Here is a 15,570-nt window from a genome sequence, read left to right as displayed (position 1 = left end):
GACCAGCCTGGGCAATACAGAGAGATCCCATCTCTAGAAAAAGTAAAAACAAAACAAAACAAATAGCCTGGTGTAGTGGCGCACACTTTAGTCCCGCCTACTCAAAAGTCTGAGGTAGGAGGATCGCTTGAACCCAGGAAGTTGGGTCTACAGTGAGGGTGATTGTGCCACTGCACACCATCCTGGGTGACAGAGTGAGACCCTGTCTCAAAAATAAAAAAAAAAGTTTAAACTGATAAGTAGTGAGAGCTTCAGTTAAACTATACAGTATTAATTAAAATTAATTATACTAAGGTTTAAATTAAACTTGTGAAGCAAAAGCTTTAAATACAAATGATTCTCAAGTTAGTCTATGAATATGAGAAAGATTTCTAGCATTTAAATAATAAGTAAATTAGGAGGATTAAAAAGAGTAATCTGATGATAAGGCTTGAGAGATAACCAGATGCACCTTTTCATTTTATGAGTTTTTAAAGACAGTACTGTTGATACAAGGAGACACTGCCAAGAATTTCCCATAAATAACAAAATACTGAATTGATATTCTGGACGTCTCAAGGGGCTTTATATCTAAGTATCAACTAATGTTGAAATACTCATCTTAGCACTTTTCAGCCTGTATGAATATCAGCTACTTTTCAAGAAAATAAAAGGAGTAGCTCATGAGACTGGTAATAAAATACGTCACCCTTAACCCCAAGATTACCAGATTGAATCTGTTCCAGGATAGTGTATCTAGTAATACTGAACACAGTTACATTGACAGCAGCTGTTTTGTAGCATCCAATCTAGAGAGTCAAACTTTTCCATTTAGTCTTTATGACATAGCTGACTATGTATTCCAACATACCTAATGCCTTTTTTGGCCACCTAAGAAAAGAGTAAATATTATTGAACAGTAAATAGCTTTCCATAGAAAATAAGAAAATACATATGAAATACCTGCGTATAGGATCGTTCTGTACGTAATGTGCAGGAAAAAAAGACTAGACGGATACACACCCAAAGTTCAATAGTAGTTATCTCTGGATAGTGGGATTGCAAATGCATTTATGTACTTTAAAAGTGTTCTATAATTAGCATATATTACTTCTGCAATCAAAATGTAAAATATAATTTCAGAATTTTTTTATAAAAATGATTTTTGTAAGCTTATAAATCATCTTAGTTGACCTGTGATGGATAATAAAAAAGGAAATTGTGTAAACTACTCCCACTCTAAGATCTTAGCAACTTTCTAGAAAGTTGCTAAGGATTAATACACACTTCTGTGAGATTAAACAGAAAAATAAGAAGCTAACTAAACAGATATGTGAGCCTATAATCTGTTTAACTAAGCATAGTTTTAAGATAGACTATAACCTGAGGTTATTTATTGCTAGAAGGAATATTACATTCTCTGACACAGCCATGTTCTCTAACACTCATACTGAAATGGTCAGCAAACTGTCCTTTTCTGCTGAAATGCCCATTGAAACTCAAATCTTCTCTTTCTGCCCATTAGCACTGAAACCTCTCATATGGATTATGAAATATAAGTTTATATTTTGATATTTCATATTAACTATTCTTTGGAAAGCAAAATCCAAAAACATAAAGAGAATTTTATGTGCTTTTAAAAGAAAATGACAAGTGTCTTTTTTCTTAATGTATATCCAAATACTTCTGCTTTCTTCCCATCCAATACAGAATTCACGCTATACTTACTTCAAGAGGTAATGTGCCTATACCTCACTTATGAAACAATTTAAACCTGATACTTGGATGCAACAGGTGGACTGATGGACTCACTACTTACTGACATCATGGAGATGCCATGATTTTCTGATTTTTATTTTTTGGTCATTAAAGATGATAAAATAACTATTAATAAAAATCCAAATATATTGTTATGCAAGGCAATGACAGAAGAACATATTCTGAGTGATAGCAAAAAAGTCTTCAATAAACATAATCATGTCATGGAACTTAGCAATATGGCTTCTTTACTTAAGTGGACAAATGTACATTGAAAAAGAAAATTTGAATATAAAAGTTAAAAAAATAAATTTGTTCCTGAAACAAAACTGAGTGGACTCAAGATTATTTGCATGTCCTGCATCACCAGTGAGGATCCAAAGCGTCAATTTCCCACATGATCAGTTTCAAGATGGTATTTAGTATTTCCAGTATATTCTTTACTTAATCAGAAATATTTAAAGAAATTTAATTAATGAAGCATTTTATTTAAATTTAAGTATCTTAGCAAATATATCTTCAAATTCAAAATAAAGTAAGAACTGATCTCATTTTTGAAATCAGAACTGTCCAAGTCCCCTTTCAGATAAGAGGATTTGTTTAAATAATCTTTCAGTTCTCCAGTGTCTAACCATAATGGAAGTAAAGAGAAAAAGGTAGTGAAAGCAATAGCAACAACAATTGAGACTTATGAATTATAACCATGTGCTAGTAACTGTGTTATATATTTTACATGCATTATTTCATTTAATCATGAATCATTTTTGGAATAAAGAGCCAGTATATTTTAGAGTATAAGTATACAAAAAAGTAAAATGGTGTTTAAAAATTGAAACTAAACCACCCTTTAACAGTCTTTCTTTGAATACTGAAAATAAAAATAAGATGTATAAAAATGTTTTAGAATCTGATCAAAGCATTTTTAAATGGTACTTTTTTTTTAAAGACAAAAGTAGAGGAAACAAGGAATATTTTAAAAGATGCAATATAAAGCTAGTTCAATTTCAAACACAAAAAGTCTGTCAAGTAAAGATATATACATATATGCATGTGTTTTCACATACATACATTTATATATGGCTTTTCTGCCCTCACCAAAGACCATCTACTTTTGCCAAGGAGTTAGTTCTAAGCTGTGGTGCTGATATCTCAGAACTCAGGGATTCTCATCTATTCTAAGCTCAAAATGGGGGGACCCAATTTCCAGTCTTCATTCTATCACTGATCTGCTCTTTTATATTGAACAAATCTTTCCTTCTCTGAATCTTCCTGATGATACACACAGAGACACACACACACCAATCAATCAAACAATATTTTATAATCGCATATTCTATTTCCACTCCACTTCATCTCATCTGAACCGTTTTACCCCTAGGAGTAATCCTTCCATCTTCCACGGATGAGATTTTGGAAATACATTCTATCGTACCTAGGTAAACATGTGGCTACTCAGCATACATGGTCAGTTCACGTTCTCATTTTACCCACATGAGGAAAACTGTATAATCTGAATTCTAAGTCACTTTAAGAAGCATAAGTTACTAATAATAACAATGAAAGAACATAATATATTGAAAGCAGTGAGAAAATATTCCTTCAAAATGTATACATTTTAGTTCAAAGCAATTACTATTAAAAAGCACTCCAGTTAGTAAAATCTACAATAGACATAATCTTTAATTAATTAGTAAAATACATATACACTTTTAGGAAAAATAGTTCTTCTATGGTTTTGCTGCTGAGATAGCCAGCAGATGTCTGCCTAGTCTGGAGGGAATTTTTCTTCCTCAGGAGAAAACAGCTTAAATGGAAACAAATAACCATATGCTGACTGTATATTGCTTAGCAGATGATGTAGAGAGCCATGTTCTACAATGGAAAACATGAGGGTCAAGGTTCAAATTAACTTTCTTTAAACTTCAATGTAATTATCCAAGATCAAATTACGTATTAAATATAAGTTGTGTCAAAGATCCATGCTATCAATTTGTGACAGGCATAACATGGAGTTCTAAGTTTAATCATTGGTGATATTGGGTACAGGAGAATAGACCCACAAAATATTTTCCTAATATAAACTTTTAAATAGAGCTAATCCAAAACAAGCAAGAAAATACAACTCGTAAGACCTTCTTAGAAAGTTGGGTTTAAAACTGAATTAGACAAATAGTGAGTTTTTATGTCTTAAAAACAGCAAAGTATTCTAAATTAAATAATTTCATATTCTCATCAAGATGTGGTTATTGGTTTGCAAAGAAAAATAATCAATGAAAAATAAATTTTAAAACCACATTTGTGCATAAAAATTGTTTTCTTTTATAAAATCAAACTTCAAATAATTACAAGTGAAAACGTTAGAGATAAAAACTACTATACATTTCTTGGCATTCCAATTTTTTGACTTTATAATTGTGTGAGATAACTTTGACTGCATCAAAACTGTTTTTGAGAAAAAGGTTTATAGTTTTTAACTACACAGCAAAGAACAGCAGCAAAACATTAAACAATATCTGCACTGAGGTCTACCCTTGTTATAACTGGGATATAAATGAAAATAAAAATAAATAGTCCCCCAAATACCTGATAAATGGAATAACTTTGGTGCATTACTTCAACTTAAATAAATATTTAAGGTACAATAGACAAAAAATATTATTTCTATACAGAAATAAAGGTTTTAAATGGCATTCTATATTAATTTTTTTTCAATGTTTGAGAGGTTGACAATTGTTAGGAACCAAGAAATACAGTTGTTGTTACAGCTGTAAAACTTGGTTTAAAGGCAAATAAAACACATATAAAGGTTTTGAAAGCATTACCAACAACTGTGCTATGAAACCTGTGTTGCCTCAAGACACTTTTCGTTAATGTTTTTACTTGGGGGCAATAGTTTCACTAAGCAATTAGATGCAATCTTTGTCTTCCTGTGTCTGAGCCTTGGGGAAAGTAAGAATAGTTCTCATTAAACTTCTGGTACCTAAACTGAGGAAACATTTTTTTAAGTAGTAATATTTTCCAGGAAAAAATAAAACCTAAACTGTAACAATACTTTACAGGCTTAACTGACAGCAAATAAAGTCCATGCTTCCCCCTCACCTTTACCCTGTCTATGTCACATACAAAAAGCTGGTTTTGGCTTTAGGACTCAAACGTCTTAAAAATGGTGAATTAGCACTACCCATCGCCTAAATAACTGAAATACAGTGAATGAAATTACCACATATCCATTTGTAGTGCACTGTAGCATGATTTTCCTAAATAATAGTTTCTAGACATCGTAAACACACAAAACCTTTTTAACTACAGAGTATTTAATTTTTCCAATAAGCTTATAAGCTTACGTGTCTAAGTCATACAATTTGCCCGAATGAAAATATGCTTTTTTTCTTTTTTTTTTTTTTTGAGTCTCAGCCTCCCGAGTATCTGTGGCTACAGGCATGCCCCACCATGATCAGCTAATTTTTTCTTTCTCTTTTTTTTTTTTTTTTTTTTTTTCACTTTTTGAAGAAATGAGGTCTTGCTGTGTTTCCCAGGCTGATCTCAAAGTCCTGGCCTCAAGTGATCTCCTGCCTTGGGCTCCCAAAGTGTTAGGATTACAGGCGTGAGCCACCATGTCCGGCTAAAAACATGCTTATAATAACTGCAATTAAACTAGTATAAAAATTATTCAAAGCAAATACTACTCAATTTTTTTCAAGGTTTCTTTTTTTTTTGTTTTGTATTTTTTTTTTAAGACAGCGTCTCATCACTCTGTCGCTCAGGCTGGAGTGCAGTGGTGTGATCTCGGCTCACTGCAACCTCCACCTCCCGGGTTCAAGCAATTTTCCTGCCTCAGCCTCCTGAGTAGCTGGGATTACAGGCATGTGCCACTACGCCCGGCTAATTTTTGTATTTTTAGTAGGGACGGGGTTTCACCATGTTGTCCAGGCTGGTCTCGAACTCCTGACCTCAGGTGATCTGCCCGCCTTTGCCTCCCAAAGTGCTGGGATTACAGGCATGAGCCACTGCGCTTGGCCCAGGGTTTCAAATATTTATTATCACTAATAAGAATGTTTATTATAAAACTATCCTTATTAATATCAAACTATATTTGATAAATATTTGCTATATATATATTCTCCATTTAAAAGTATATTAATTGTTCCTGAATATTATCTTAAAGTATTTTTAAAGTACACATATTAAATTGTATTCAGTAAATTATAATATTCTTTTTTCTCAGGAGCTTGAAAACATTTTGGAGACATACTGATGAACATCATCCTAAAATTTATGAGCCACACATTAAGGGGCTCTGTATTTGAATATTTTGCTGGTAAAAGTGATGTAATGATCTTATGGCTGGTTTCAACTCCATGATTGCATGTTTGTTGACTAAGGCTAGAAAGCTTTTCCCATAATGGCCTCTCAAGGTAATGGAATGTCTAGCTAAGAAAGAGAACTTAACTGGCAACTAATAGTATCTTTAAAATATCTACACAAAAGCCAGATTAGAAAAGACAACTCTCTACATCCTAGTGCACTCAAAGTATCTTGATCATGTCGGGGTAAAACTAAAGGTGTTTGAAAAGGAAGCTCTAGAAAGTAAGCATTTAGTCCTTTTGTTCAAGTCTGTAACTTTTTAAAAAATTCTGACAATGATAAAAACGCAGGTAGAGTAGGAAATAATACAGAAAAAAGGGTGATTTTCGATATTTGAAAACATCAATGTTAGTAAATACTTCACTTATAAGCAATTATAATTCCTGAGAACAATCACTATTTTACCCTCTGGAGTTTCTTATCTACCAAAATAGGAGCTGGTTTAGGTCATCTGTATCACCTTTTTGATTCTCTAAATTTGTTTTCAGATAACTTAGTTTTATCTCCACATAGAATAATTATTCTGAAATATAAATGTGTCAAAAGTTACAAAAATACTAATATCATAACTTTGAAATATGACTTTATCAAAACATGCAGCTGGTCCTCTATATTCATGGGCTCTGCAACTGTGGAATCAACCAATCACAGATGGAAAATATTAGGGGAAAAGAAATGATAGTATCTATACTAACTATGTATGGGTTTTTTTTTCCTTGCGATTATCCCCTAGACAACACGGTATAGCAACAATTACTATATGAGCTATTGTACATAATCTAGACATATTTGTAAGTATATGGGGGAGGGTGTGCATAGGTTATGTGTAAATACTATGTCATATATAAGGAACTTGAGCATCCATGGGTATTTGTACATACAGCAGTCCTGTAACCAATCGCCCATGAATCCTGAGGGAGGACTATACATTCTTTTATAAACAGGTCGAACATTTAAACTTATTTTGCATGGGCTACATTCAAGTTGGCCTTAAAAAATAAAAAAAGCAAACTAGCCTTCTGTTATGATGACAGCTGTCATTCACCTCACTAATTTAGTTCTGAGACCTTTACTGAGAATCAAGACAATAAGAGAAAGGTCATAAGTTCATTGTTAGTTAATTGTGAATAGGCAAACATAAACTGGATTGTAGAACTTCAAAGAAATATTTTAAAAATGAATAGCTAGTTTCAACATAGTTTAAAATGGTTACTTTAATTTTTATTGTACCTAATTATATTTTACGCTCATATCAGACATTTTTGGCATTCTGTCTTAAGTAATATGAGGCTCTGGGAGAGTGATCAAGTCATTTACATTCTCTAGGGCTGATTTCATGTTAATAATATGATTCAGTAATAATAAATAATAAAAGGATTGAGTAAATTCCTTTCTACATTTATAATTTTATAATTATATAAATGTATAATTTTACACTTAAGTTATAGTTGAATATTGAAGACAATTTTGGAGACTATGAAAACTAATTATATAATTAAAATTTTGAACATAAATTATATTAACATATGAATTATCTTGGAAAAACATCATATACAAATATATACATAGTTATGTATATAGTTTTACAGAAAATTATATATAAAGTGAATTTTATCTAAATTTAATTTGTCTCTCCAATCCCTATGCAATTCTCAATTTTTGTCATATTATATACAGCAGGATTCTTTCAAGGGAATGAATCATTTTGGCTACTCCTTAAATGTAGATAGAAAATAAAAGAAGCTCAATTCTTATTCAACTGCAATAGAAGTCTAGCCTATAGATACAACAGTTTAATGGTTAGTCAATAAATCCTTCTTGAGGGTAATTTCAAATGAACTGTATTTGGTGCTAGTGTAAATAAACTGAACCATCAACTACTTGAGGATAACATACACCTGTTTTCTTCCAAAGGCACCCTACAGTAGCCAAGAAAATAAAATATAAGGCATATATACTTTTTTGATATAGCTTTAATAGAAACACATTTCTAAGAATTAGAAATGGTTCAAAACTCTAACTTAAACTGCCAGTTGAAGGTATTTTTCTTAATGAAGACAAATTTTTAAATCCCATACTCTCTTATTTATAGGCAAATTCTCATATGTAGATATGGATAAGAGTGTATGTGTGTGTGTGTGTGTGTGTGTGTGTGTGTGTATTTTTTGGCTATTCACAGGTATGATCCCACTACTGATCAGCATGGGAGTTCTGATCTGCTCCATTTCTGACCTGAGCCTGTTCACTCCTCCTTAGGCCAACCTGGTGGTTCCCCATTCTCAGGAGGTCACCATACTGATGCCAAACTTAGTTTGGACACCCCATGGGCATGGTGCAGTACAGCCCAGAACCCCTGGGCTCAAGCAGTTCTCTTGCCTCAGTGTCTCAAGTAGCTGAACTATATAGGCAGCACATGGTTCCCTATTCAATATATTTAAAGGTAACAAAGGAGGGGATAGAACAATTTTAATAAAATTTTCCAAGAGAAAATCACTCCCAATCAAAAGTCAAATCGTTAACAAACTGTGGAAATCCCAATTTAGCTTGAATAACAAGTTAGGATGAGAAATACAGAAAACCGAAATAGTAGATTGTGTTCATATACAAAGCTAGAGATTATCCTCGGGTAAGACCTGAGATACAAATTCGACTTTTCATTGCCATGCTCAAACAAATGATGCCACTCTGCCACTCCCCCTGCCAAACGCAGAGCGCCCAGTTTACTTACTGGCTACTTCCAGCGATGCATTGTGGCTCACAGCCTCTCCAAGGTAATTCCTTGCTACACAGACATAGACTCCTTCATCAGGTCTACTTTTCCGTCCATGTACTATACGTAAGAAAAATAAAGATCCACTTGGCAGCAACATTCGGTGTGAGCGAGGATCATCTTTGTCTGTCTCCACTCTCTCTCCCCCTTTGTACCATTCAATAGTGGGTGTGGGGCGGCCTTCGGCTTTGCAGTTCAAAGTTGCAGGTTCTCCTTTTGAGACAATCAGGTCTGACGGGTGTTCAACAATGCGAGGTGGAAAATCTTCCTGACGAAGACGGGAGCCTGCAGAAGAATTCACAAAATATCTTCATATATCACTTGAAAACAGTTAATCGCTTATTTCAAAAGCATTGGCTTAACCATTACTATTTAAACACTGCATAACATTGGCCTAGCCTTCCTACCCTATTTACTAACAATCTTTCTGGTGTCTGCTTTGACTACACCTTCCAATTCCTGAATCCTTTTGAGTCTCCACTCAGAAACTTCTCTCGCTTACACATTGCCTGTGCAAATCCTGTCTACTCCTCAAATCCCTTATCTGCAAGTCCTTTCAGAGCCCATTACATTGTGTGTTTACACCATGCATGTGTCCATTTCTGCAGAGGAATGTGTTTATTACAAATAATAGCATGGCTCCCTGGAAGCTCCTTTTTAACAAACATCAGTCAACACTTCAACAAAACATACGCTATATACTAATGAACATTTGCATTCAAATATATAATAGAACTGTCTTTTATGTAGACTTTTATATCTTCCTAAATAAAGTATATATACTTCCCCAGAGTTTTTATTAATAAATTAATTTTATTAATAATAACTTATATTTTAATAGACTTCAGAGATGAAATGCTAAGTACCTGAGTTTAAATAATTAAATATACTATTAAGTGGAAAAGGATATCGAGTGAGGGGCTTCATTCTGGACTTTACATATTACTTAATAAATGAAGCCCTGTGTGTCTACGCCACTTAAATATTTTCTGTGTCTGTACCTTATTTTTTCCAATGAGATTATAACTCAAAAACAGGAATGATGTTTCATATTTTATAACATTCCTATTTCTGCTTATATAGAGTAAATATGTAAATTTATCAAAGATTTCTCAAATTCAACAGCCAAAGGCCTTACTGAAAGAGTCCCAAACCGTGCCTTCATCTAGTGTTTCAAGGTCAATGAATAAGGCAAATTAGAAACCAGTCTTCCTCTCTTTCTGTCCCCTAGTTTTTCCCAAATTCCTCCCAAAAAGTTCTCAAATTACTCTGCTTAGCCTCATCTATATAGGCAGCTACCATCACAAGTCCAACTACCGTCCCTTTCTACCAGGATGTAGGAAAGCCTCTGAAATCGTTTCACTTCAGTGTAGCCAGATGAAGGCTCTGAAATGCAAATGTAATGTGGGTTGTCCTCTACTTCAGTGGCTCTTAAAATAAACTGATTTGCTCTTAAGGTAAGTCTTTAACTAGACCTACAAGAGCTGGCATGTTCGTTCCCTGATCCACCTGTCTACACACTTCCTGTTCCATGCTCTTCTCTGCTGTCTTCAGCCTGACTTCTGTTAGCTGCAGAAGTTACCTTGCGCATCCTCCTGCCACATGACTTATGCCTGCCACACGGCCTGGGCTTGAAATAATCTTACAGTAGAATACATCTACTCTATTTCAAATCTCTGCTCTCCCTAATCTTTACAAGAAAGTTAAATGTTCGTTTTATAAACCGAAATAGCACTATACAGCTACCCTTGGTAAGAATGATCAGAATTACAATATATAAATCTATTTGTTGGATGCTACTTGTCTATTTTTCCCACCCTTCTGTAAGATCTGTGGGTCTGGTTTTGCCCATGGTATTTCCCTTATGCTTGGCAGAGTGCTGTGCACGTTACAGTACTCAGTAAACCATGTGCTGAATAAATGACAAAATAGAATGAAGTGCTGAAAGAAAGACCTAACTAGGCAGAGTGAGATGAAGTTTAACAATCATGCATTCTATGACAAGACAGGAAAATATTTTATTTTTCAAAGTTATAACTAACACGTATATATTCAACCTTTAATAGACTGTAAGCCCTACATGAGGCTTATTTGTATCTAATTTGTAACTACTCCAATTCATGTTTTTCTTAGTGAAATATATTAATGAATAATGAGAGATCTATTATTTGCTCATGTCCACCATGAAACAAAAATTATAATTTGAAATGCTAATAGTTTTATAATCTGAAACACTAATAACTTTAGCTTAGTGCATGCATAGAGCATGGTATAGATGCTTTCAATGAAACTAAGCTCTAGAAAAGGAGGAAATAAACTAGCCATATAAAAGAAAAAAATTACTTGGAAACTCATACTCTCTAAGGCTATGTTGAAGCCAAGTGAAATTCAGATTGGATTTTATATTAGTCATCACAGTCAGTGCTATACAACTTCAGAAGATTAAGTACTGTAATATGTTCTTGGCCTTTACCTTGGATGGAATTCTGAAAGGTGGATGCTAAGGAGGATTGACTGCTGAGGAGATATTTATTTAATTAAAGCAACTTTTATTTTAAAATCTGAAAGTCCATTTCAGATAGAAAATAGGGATATATAGGCTGTTATGAGAACACAAAGAAGGGTCACCGAAGATCGCCTGAGCAAGTCAGAGAAGAAACTCAAACACATTACGTTTGAGATAAGCCTTGAAGAATGAGTCAGAAAGGGAAGACAGGTGATGATTTCACCCAGAGTCACAGCTACAGGAGTATGTGGTACACTTGTGGGACCTGCAAGCTGCTTAGTATGGCCTGAGTATAAGGTGCATTTCAGAGATTGTGAAGTATAAGTCTGAAGAAATAGCGACAATAAATAACTTCTTGGGCTTTGTACACTGAGCCACAGTTTTGGAACCCAGTGGAAGGCAGCCAGAAACCATTAAGAAATTTTAAGCAATGGATGAGTATCATCAAGGCTGGTTTTAAAGAGCTCGCTATTGGTAGCATGAAACTGGACCTAACAAGATGAGCTAAGAAGGAATTAGTGAGGACCCATTTCAAGCAATAAATCTGAAAACCAGGGTCAAGCATGGTGGCTCATGCCTGTAATTCCAGCACTTTGGGAAGTCAAGGCAGGAGGATCACTTGAGCCTAGGAGTTCAAGACCAGCCTAGGCAACACAAGGAGACCATGTCTCTATAAAAAATTCCAACAATTAGCCAGGTGTATGATGCATGCCTGTAATCCCAGCAACTCAGGAGCTCAGGTGCAATGATCACCTGGGCCTGGGAAGTCGAGGCTGCAGTGAGCTGAGATCACACCACTGCACTCCAGCACAGGGACAGAGGGAGACACTGTCTCAAAAATAAAGAAAGAAATCTGAGAGCCAGAACTTAGACATTAACAGACGAAGGGAAAACAGAAGGAAGAATCCCAAGATATTAATTCGTAAAATCAACAGAGTCTAGCCACTGACAATATGGAGTAAAAGGAAATGCAAACACACAGGATGGACGACAGGCAGAGGGCAGGACGGACGACAGGCAGAGGGCAGGACGGACGACAGGCAGAGGGCAGGACGGACGACAGGCAGAGGGCAGGGAGAGTCCATGTTTCTTGTCTGTGTAATGGCTGAGGAGCAGTCTCACTGAAGGCAGGGAATAAGAGAGTGAAATTTGGTAAGAGGAAGAAGGGTAAGGAGATAATTCTATTCATTATGAGACATGAGGAATTTGGGATACTTCTAGAATAGCCAAACAGTACTGACAAGCTGTCAATTGCATATCCTTAAGTTTGACCTCGAAAAAGAAATCTCAGCTGGAAAGTCAATTAGAATACAGCCACTGATTAGATCCATAGTAAAGATCAAAACTGTCTGGGGAAGCCAGGCCCAGTGGCACACGCCTGTAGTCCCAGCTACTCAGGAGGCTGAGGCAGAAGGATCCCTCGAGCCCATGAGGCTGCAGTGTGCTATGATCACACCTGTGAATAGCCACTGCACTTCAGCCTGGGCAACATAGTGAGACTCCGTCTCTAAAAAGTTGTTTTTTTTTTTTTGCCGGGTGCGGTGGCTCACGCCTGTAATCCCAGGACTTTGGGAGGCCGAGGCGGGCAGATCACCAGGTCAGGAGATGGAGACCATCCTGGTTAACACGGTGAAACCCTGTCTCTATTAAAAATACAAAAAAAATTAGCCAGGCATGGTGGCGGGCGCCTGTAGTCCCAGCTACTCGAGAGGCTGAGTCAGGAGAATGGCGTGAACCTGGGAGGCGGAGCTTGAAGTGAGCCAAGATCGTGCCACTGCACTCCAGCCTGGGCGACAGAGAGAGACTCAGTCTCAAAAAAAACAAAGAAAGGTTTTTGTTTGTTTTGTTTTTAAGTCTAGAGAGATGATGTACAGGAAGTAATGACCAATTACAGAATCTGGATGTCACCCAGGCTCCACTAAAGTGCAGTGTTGCTGAGAGTTCACGCTGTCCCTGATTTGCAGTCCCCTATAGCGAAACCACAACCAGTATGGCTTTGGGAATGGAACTCAGGACCAAGTTTTTACCATGATGTTTGTACATAACAATTCAGTAAATGTCTCAGCAATAAAAATGTTTTCCATATTATTAAACGCTAAATTTCTCAAAAGGCTCTATGGAATATTCTTTCTTCAGATTGTTACTAGGCATTGTTTCAAGGAAGAGTTGCAGTTCTCAGAGTGATTAGTCTGCTAATGCATACTATGATGTACAAGAAGAGGGGTATAATATGTAGCATTTCCCAACTTATTTGGCCACTGAACTCTTTTTTATTTTTATTTTTTGCAGAATATCCCACTGAACTTTGCTTCTAAGGAACATATTTCAAGAGAAAATATACACTATCAAGCATTTAATAATTTGAGGAGAATGAATAGGATCGGCAAAAAACCTATTACTTGACTATTAAGCCAATAACCTTGGAGGTTATAACAAAATATAGAAATCCCACATTTCTCATAATGTATAACCTTCGGGAAAAAGATCTTCCAATTTCGGAGTGATGATTTATGAGTGACTGTTAACTTTAATAATAAAAACCGTAAATGGTAATCATCATCTTTATTAAAAAAGTATAATAAATTATTATTTGTTATAAAGTCTAAGCAGGAAGAAAAGGAATAGAAAAGAAAACCACTACTAATTATCCACCATCTTCTTTATTACAACAACATCTTTATGAAGTGTGTATTGTTATATCTGTGTCCATATGGGGGAACTGAGACTCTCAGCTGTCATTCAGCTGGGAAGTGGCAGTGTTGGAATTCAATCCTAGTCAGATTCAAAGTCCTTGCTCTTTCCAACTATTCCATGAATACTGCTATGGTTAATTAGTTAAAATCCATAGAGAAACATGCTTTGTTCACGCTTGCTTCCAATACTGGAGGTGTTCAGTTTGCACCTTGATTGCTTACTTTTAAAATATAGATGATAAAAACACCAAGAGGTCTCTTGCTCTATTTCTCTCTCTGCCATGTGAGGACACAGAAGGCGGCCATCTATAAGCCAGAAAGTGAGTCCTCATCAGAAACCAGCCATGCCTGCACCCTGATCTCAGATTTCAGCCTCCAGAACAGATTAAAGAGTTCTTTGGGGATAGAAGAAAATAAATGTGGAGGGAGGAGCCAAGATGGCCGAATAGGAACAGCTCCGGTCTACAGCTCCCACGGTGAGCGACGCAGAAGATGGGTGATTTCTGCATTTCCAACTGAGGTACCGGGTTCATCTCACTGGGGAGTGCCAGACAGTAGGTGCAGGACAGTGGGTGCAGCGCACCGTGCGCGAGCCGAAGCAGGGTGAGGCATCACCTCACCCGGGAAGCGCAAGGGGTCAGGGAATTCGCTTTCCTAGTCAAAGAAAGGGGTGACAGATGGCACCTGGAAAATCGGGTCACTCCCACCTTAATACTGCGCTTTTCCAACAGACTTAAAAAACGGCACACCAGGAGATTATATCCCGCACCTGGCTCGGAGGGTCCTATGCCCAGGGAGTCTCGCTCATTGCTAGCACAGCAGTCTGAGATCAAACTGCAAGGGAGCAGTGAGGCTGTGGGAGGGGCGCCCGCCATTGCCGAGTTAGTTGTTTGATTAGGTAAACAAAGCCACCGGAAGCTCGAACTGGGTGGAGCCCTCCACAGCTCAAGGAGGCCTGCCTGCCTCTGTAGGCTCCACCTCTGGGGGCAGGGCACAGACAAACAAAAAGACAGCAGTAACCTCTGCAGACTTAAATGTCCCTCTCTGACAGCTTTGAGGAGAGTAGTCGTTCTCCCAGCATGCAGCTTGAGATCTGAGAACAGGCAGACTGCCTCCTCAAGTGGGTCCCTGACCCCTGAGTAGCCTAACTGGGAGGCACCCCCCAGTAGGGGCGGACTGACACCTCACAAGGCCGGGTACTCCTCTGAGACAAAACTTCCAGAGGAACGATCAGACAGCAGCATTTGCAGTTCACCAATATACGCTGTTCTGCAGCCACTACTGCTGATACCCAGGCAAACAGGGTCTGGAGTGGACCTCAAGCCAACTCCAACAGACCTGCAGCTGAGAGTCCTGTCTGTTAGAAGGAAAACTAACAAACAGAAAGGACATCCACACCAAAAACCCATCTGTATGTCACCATCATCAAAGACCAAAGGTAGATAAAACCACAAAGATGGGAAAAAAACAGAGCCGAAAAACTGGAAACTCTAAAAAGC

General features: G+C 36.7%; 1 protein-coding gene across 1 annotated transcript in view; it reads right to left on the bottom strand.

The window, feature by feature from the left end:
• The window catches only part of ROBO1 (roundabout guidance receptor 1), a 1,000,765-nt gene that overhangs the window by 331,339 nt on the left and 653,856 nt on the right, over window positions 1-15,570 (bottom strand). The window contains exon 3 of the mRNA XM_063661467.1: window positions 8,831-9,157. Coding sequence (XP_063517537.1) covers window positions 8,831-9,157 — 327 coding nt within the window. The remainder of the gene's footprint in view (window positions 1-8,830; window positions 9,158-15,570) is intronic.

The sequence above is a fragment of the Pongo pygmaeus genome, chromosome 2 (genome assembly GCF_028885625.2).
Source record: "Pongo pygmaeus isolate AG05252 chromosome 2, NHGRI_mPonPyg2-v2.0_pri, whole genome shotgun sequence".
Lineage (NCBI taxonomy): Eukaryota > Metazoa > Chordata > Mammalia > Primates > Hominidae > Pongo > Pongo pygmaeus.
This window is presented reverse-complemented; position numbering and strand designations above follow the sequence as displayed.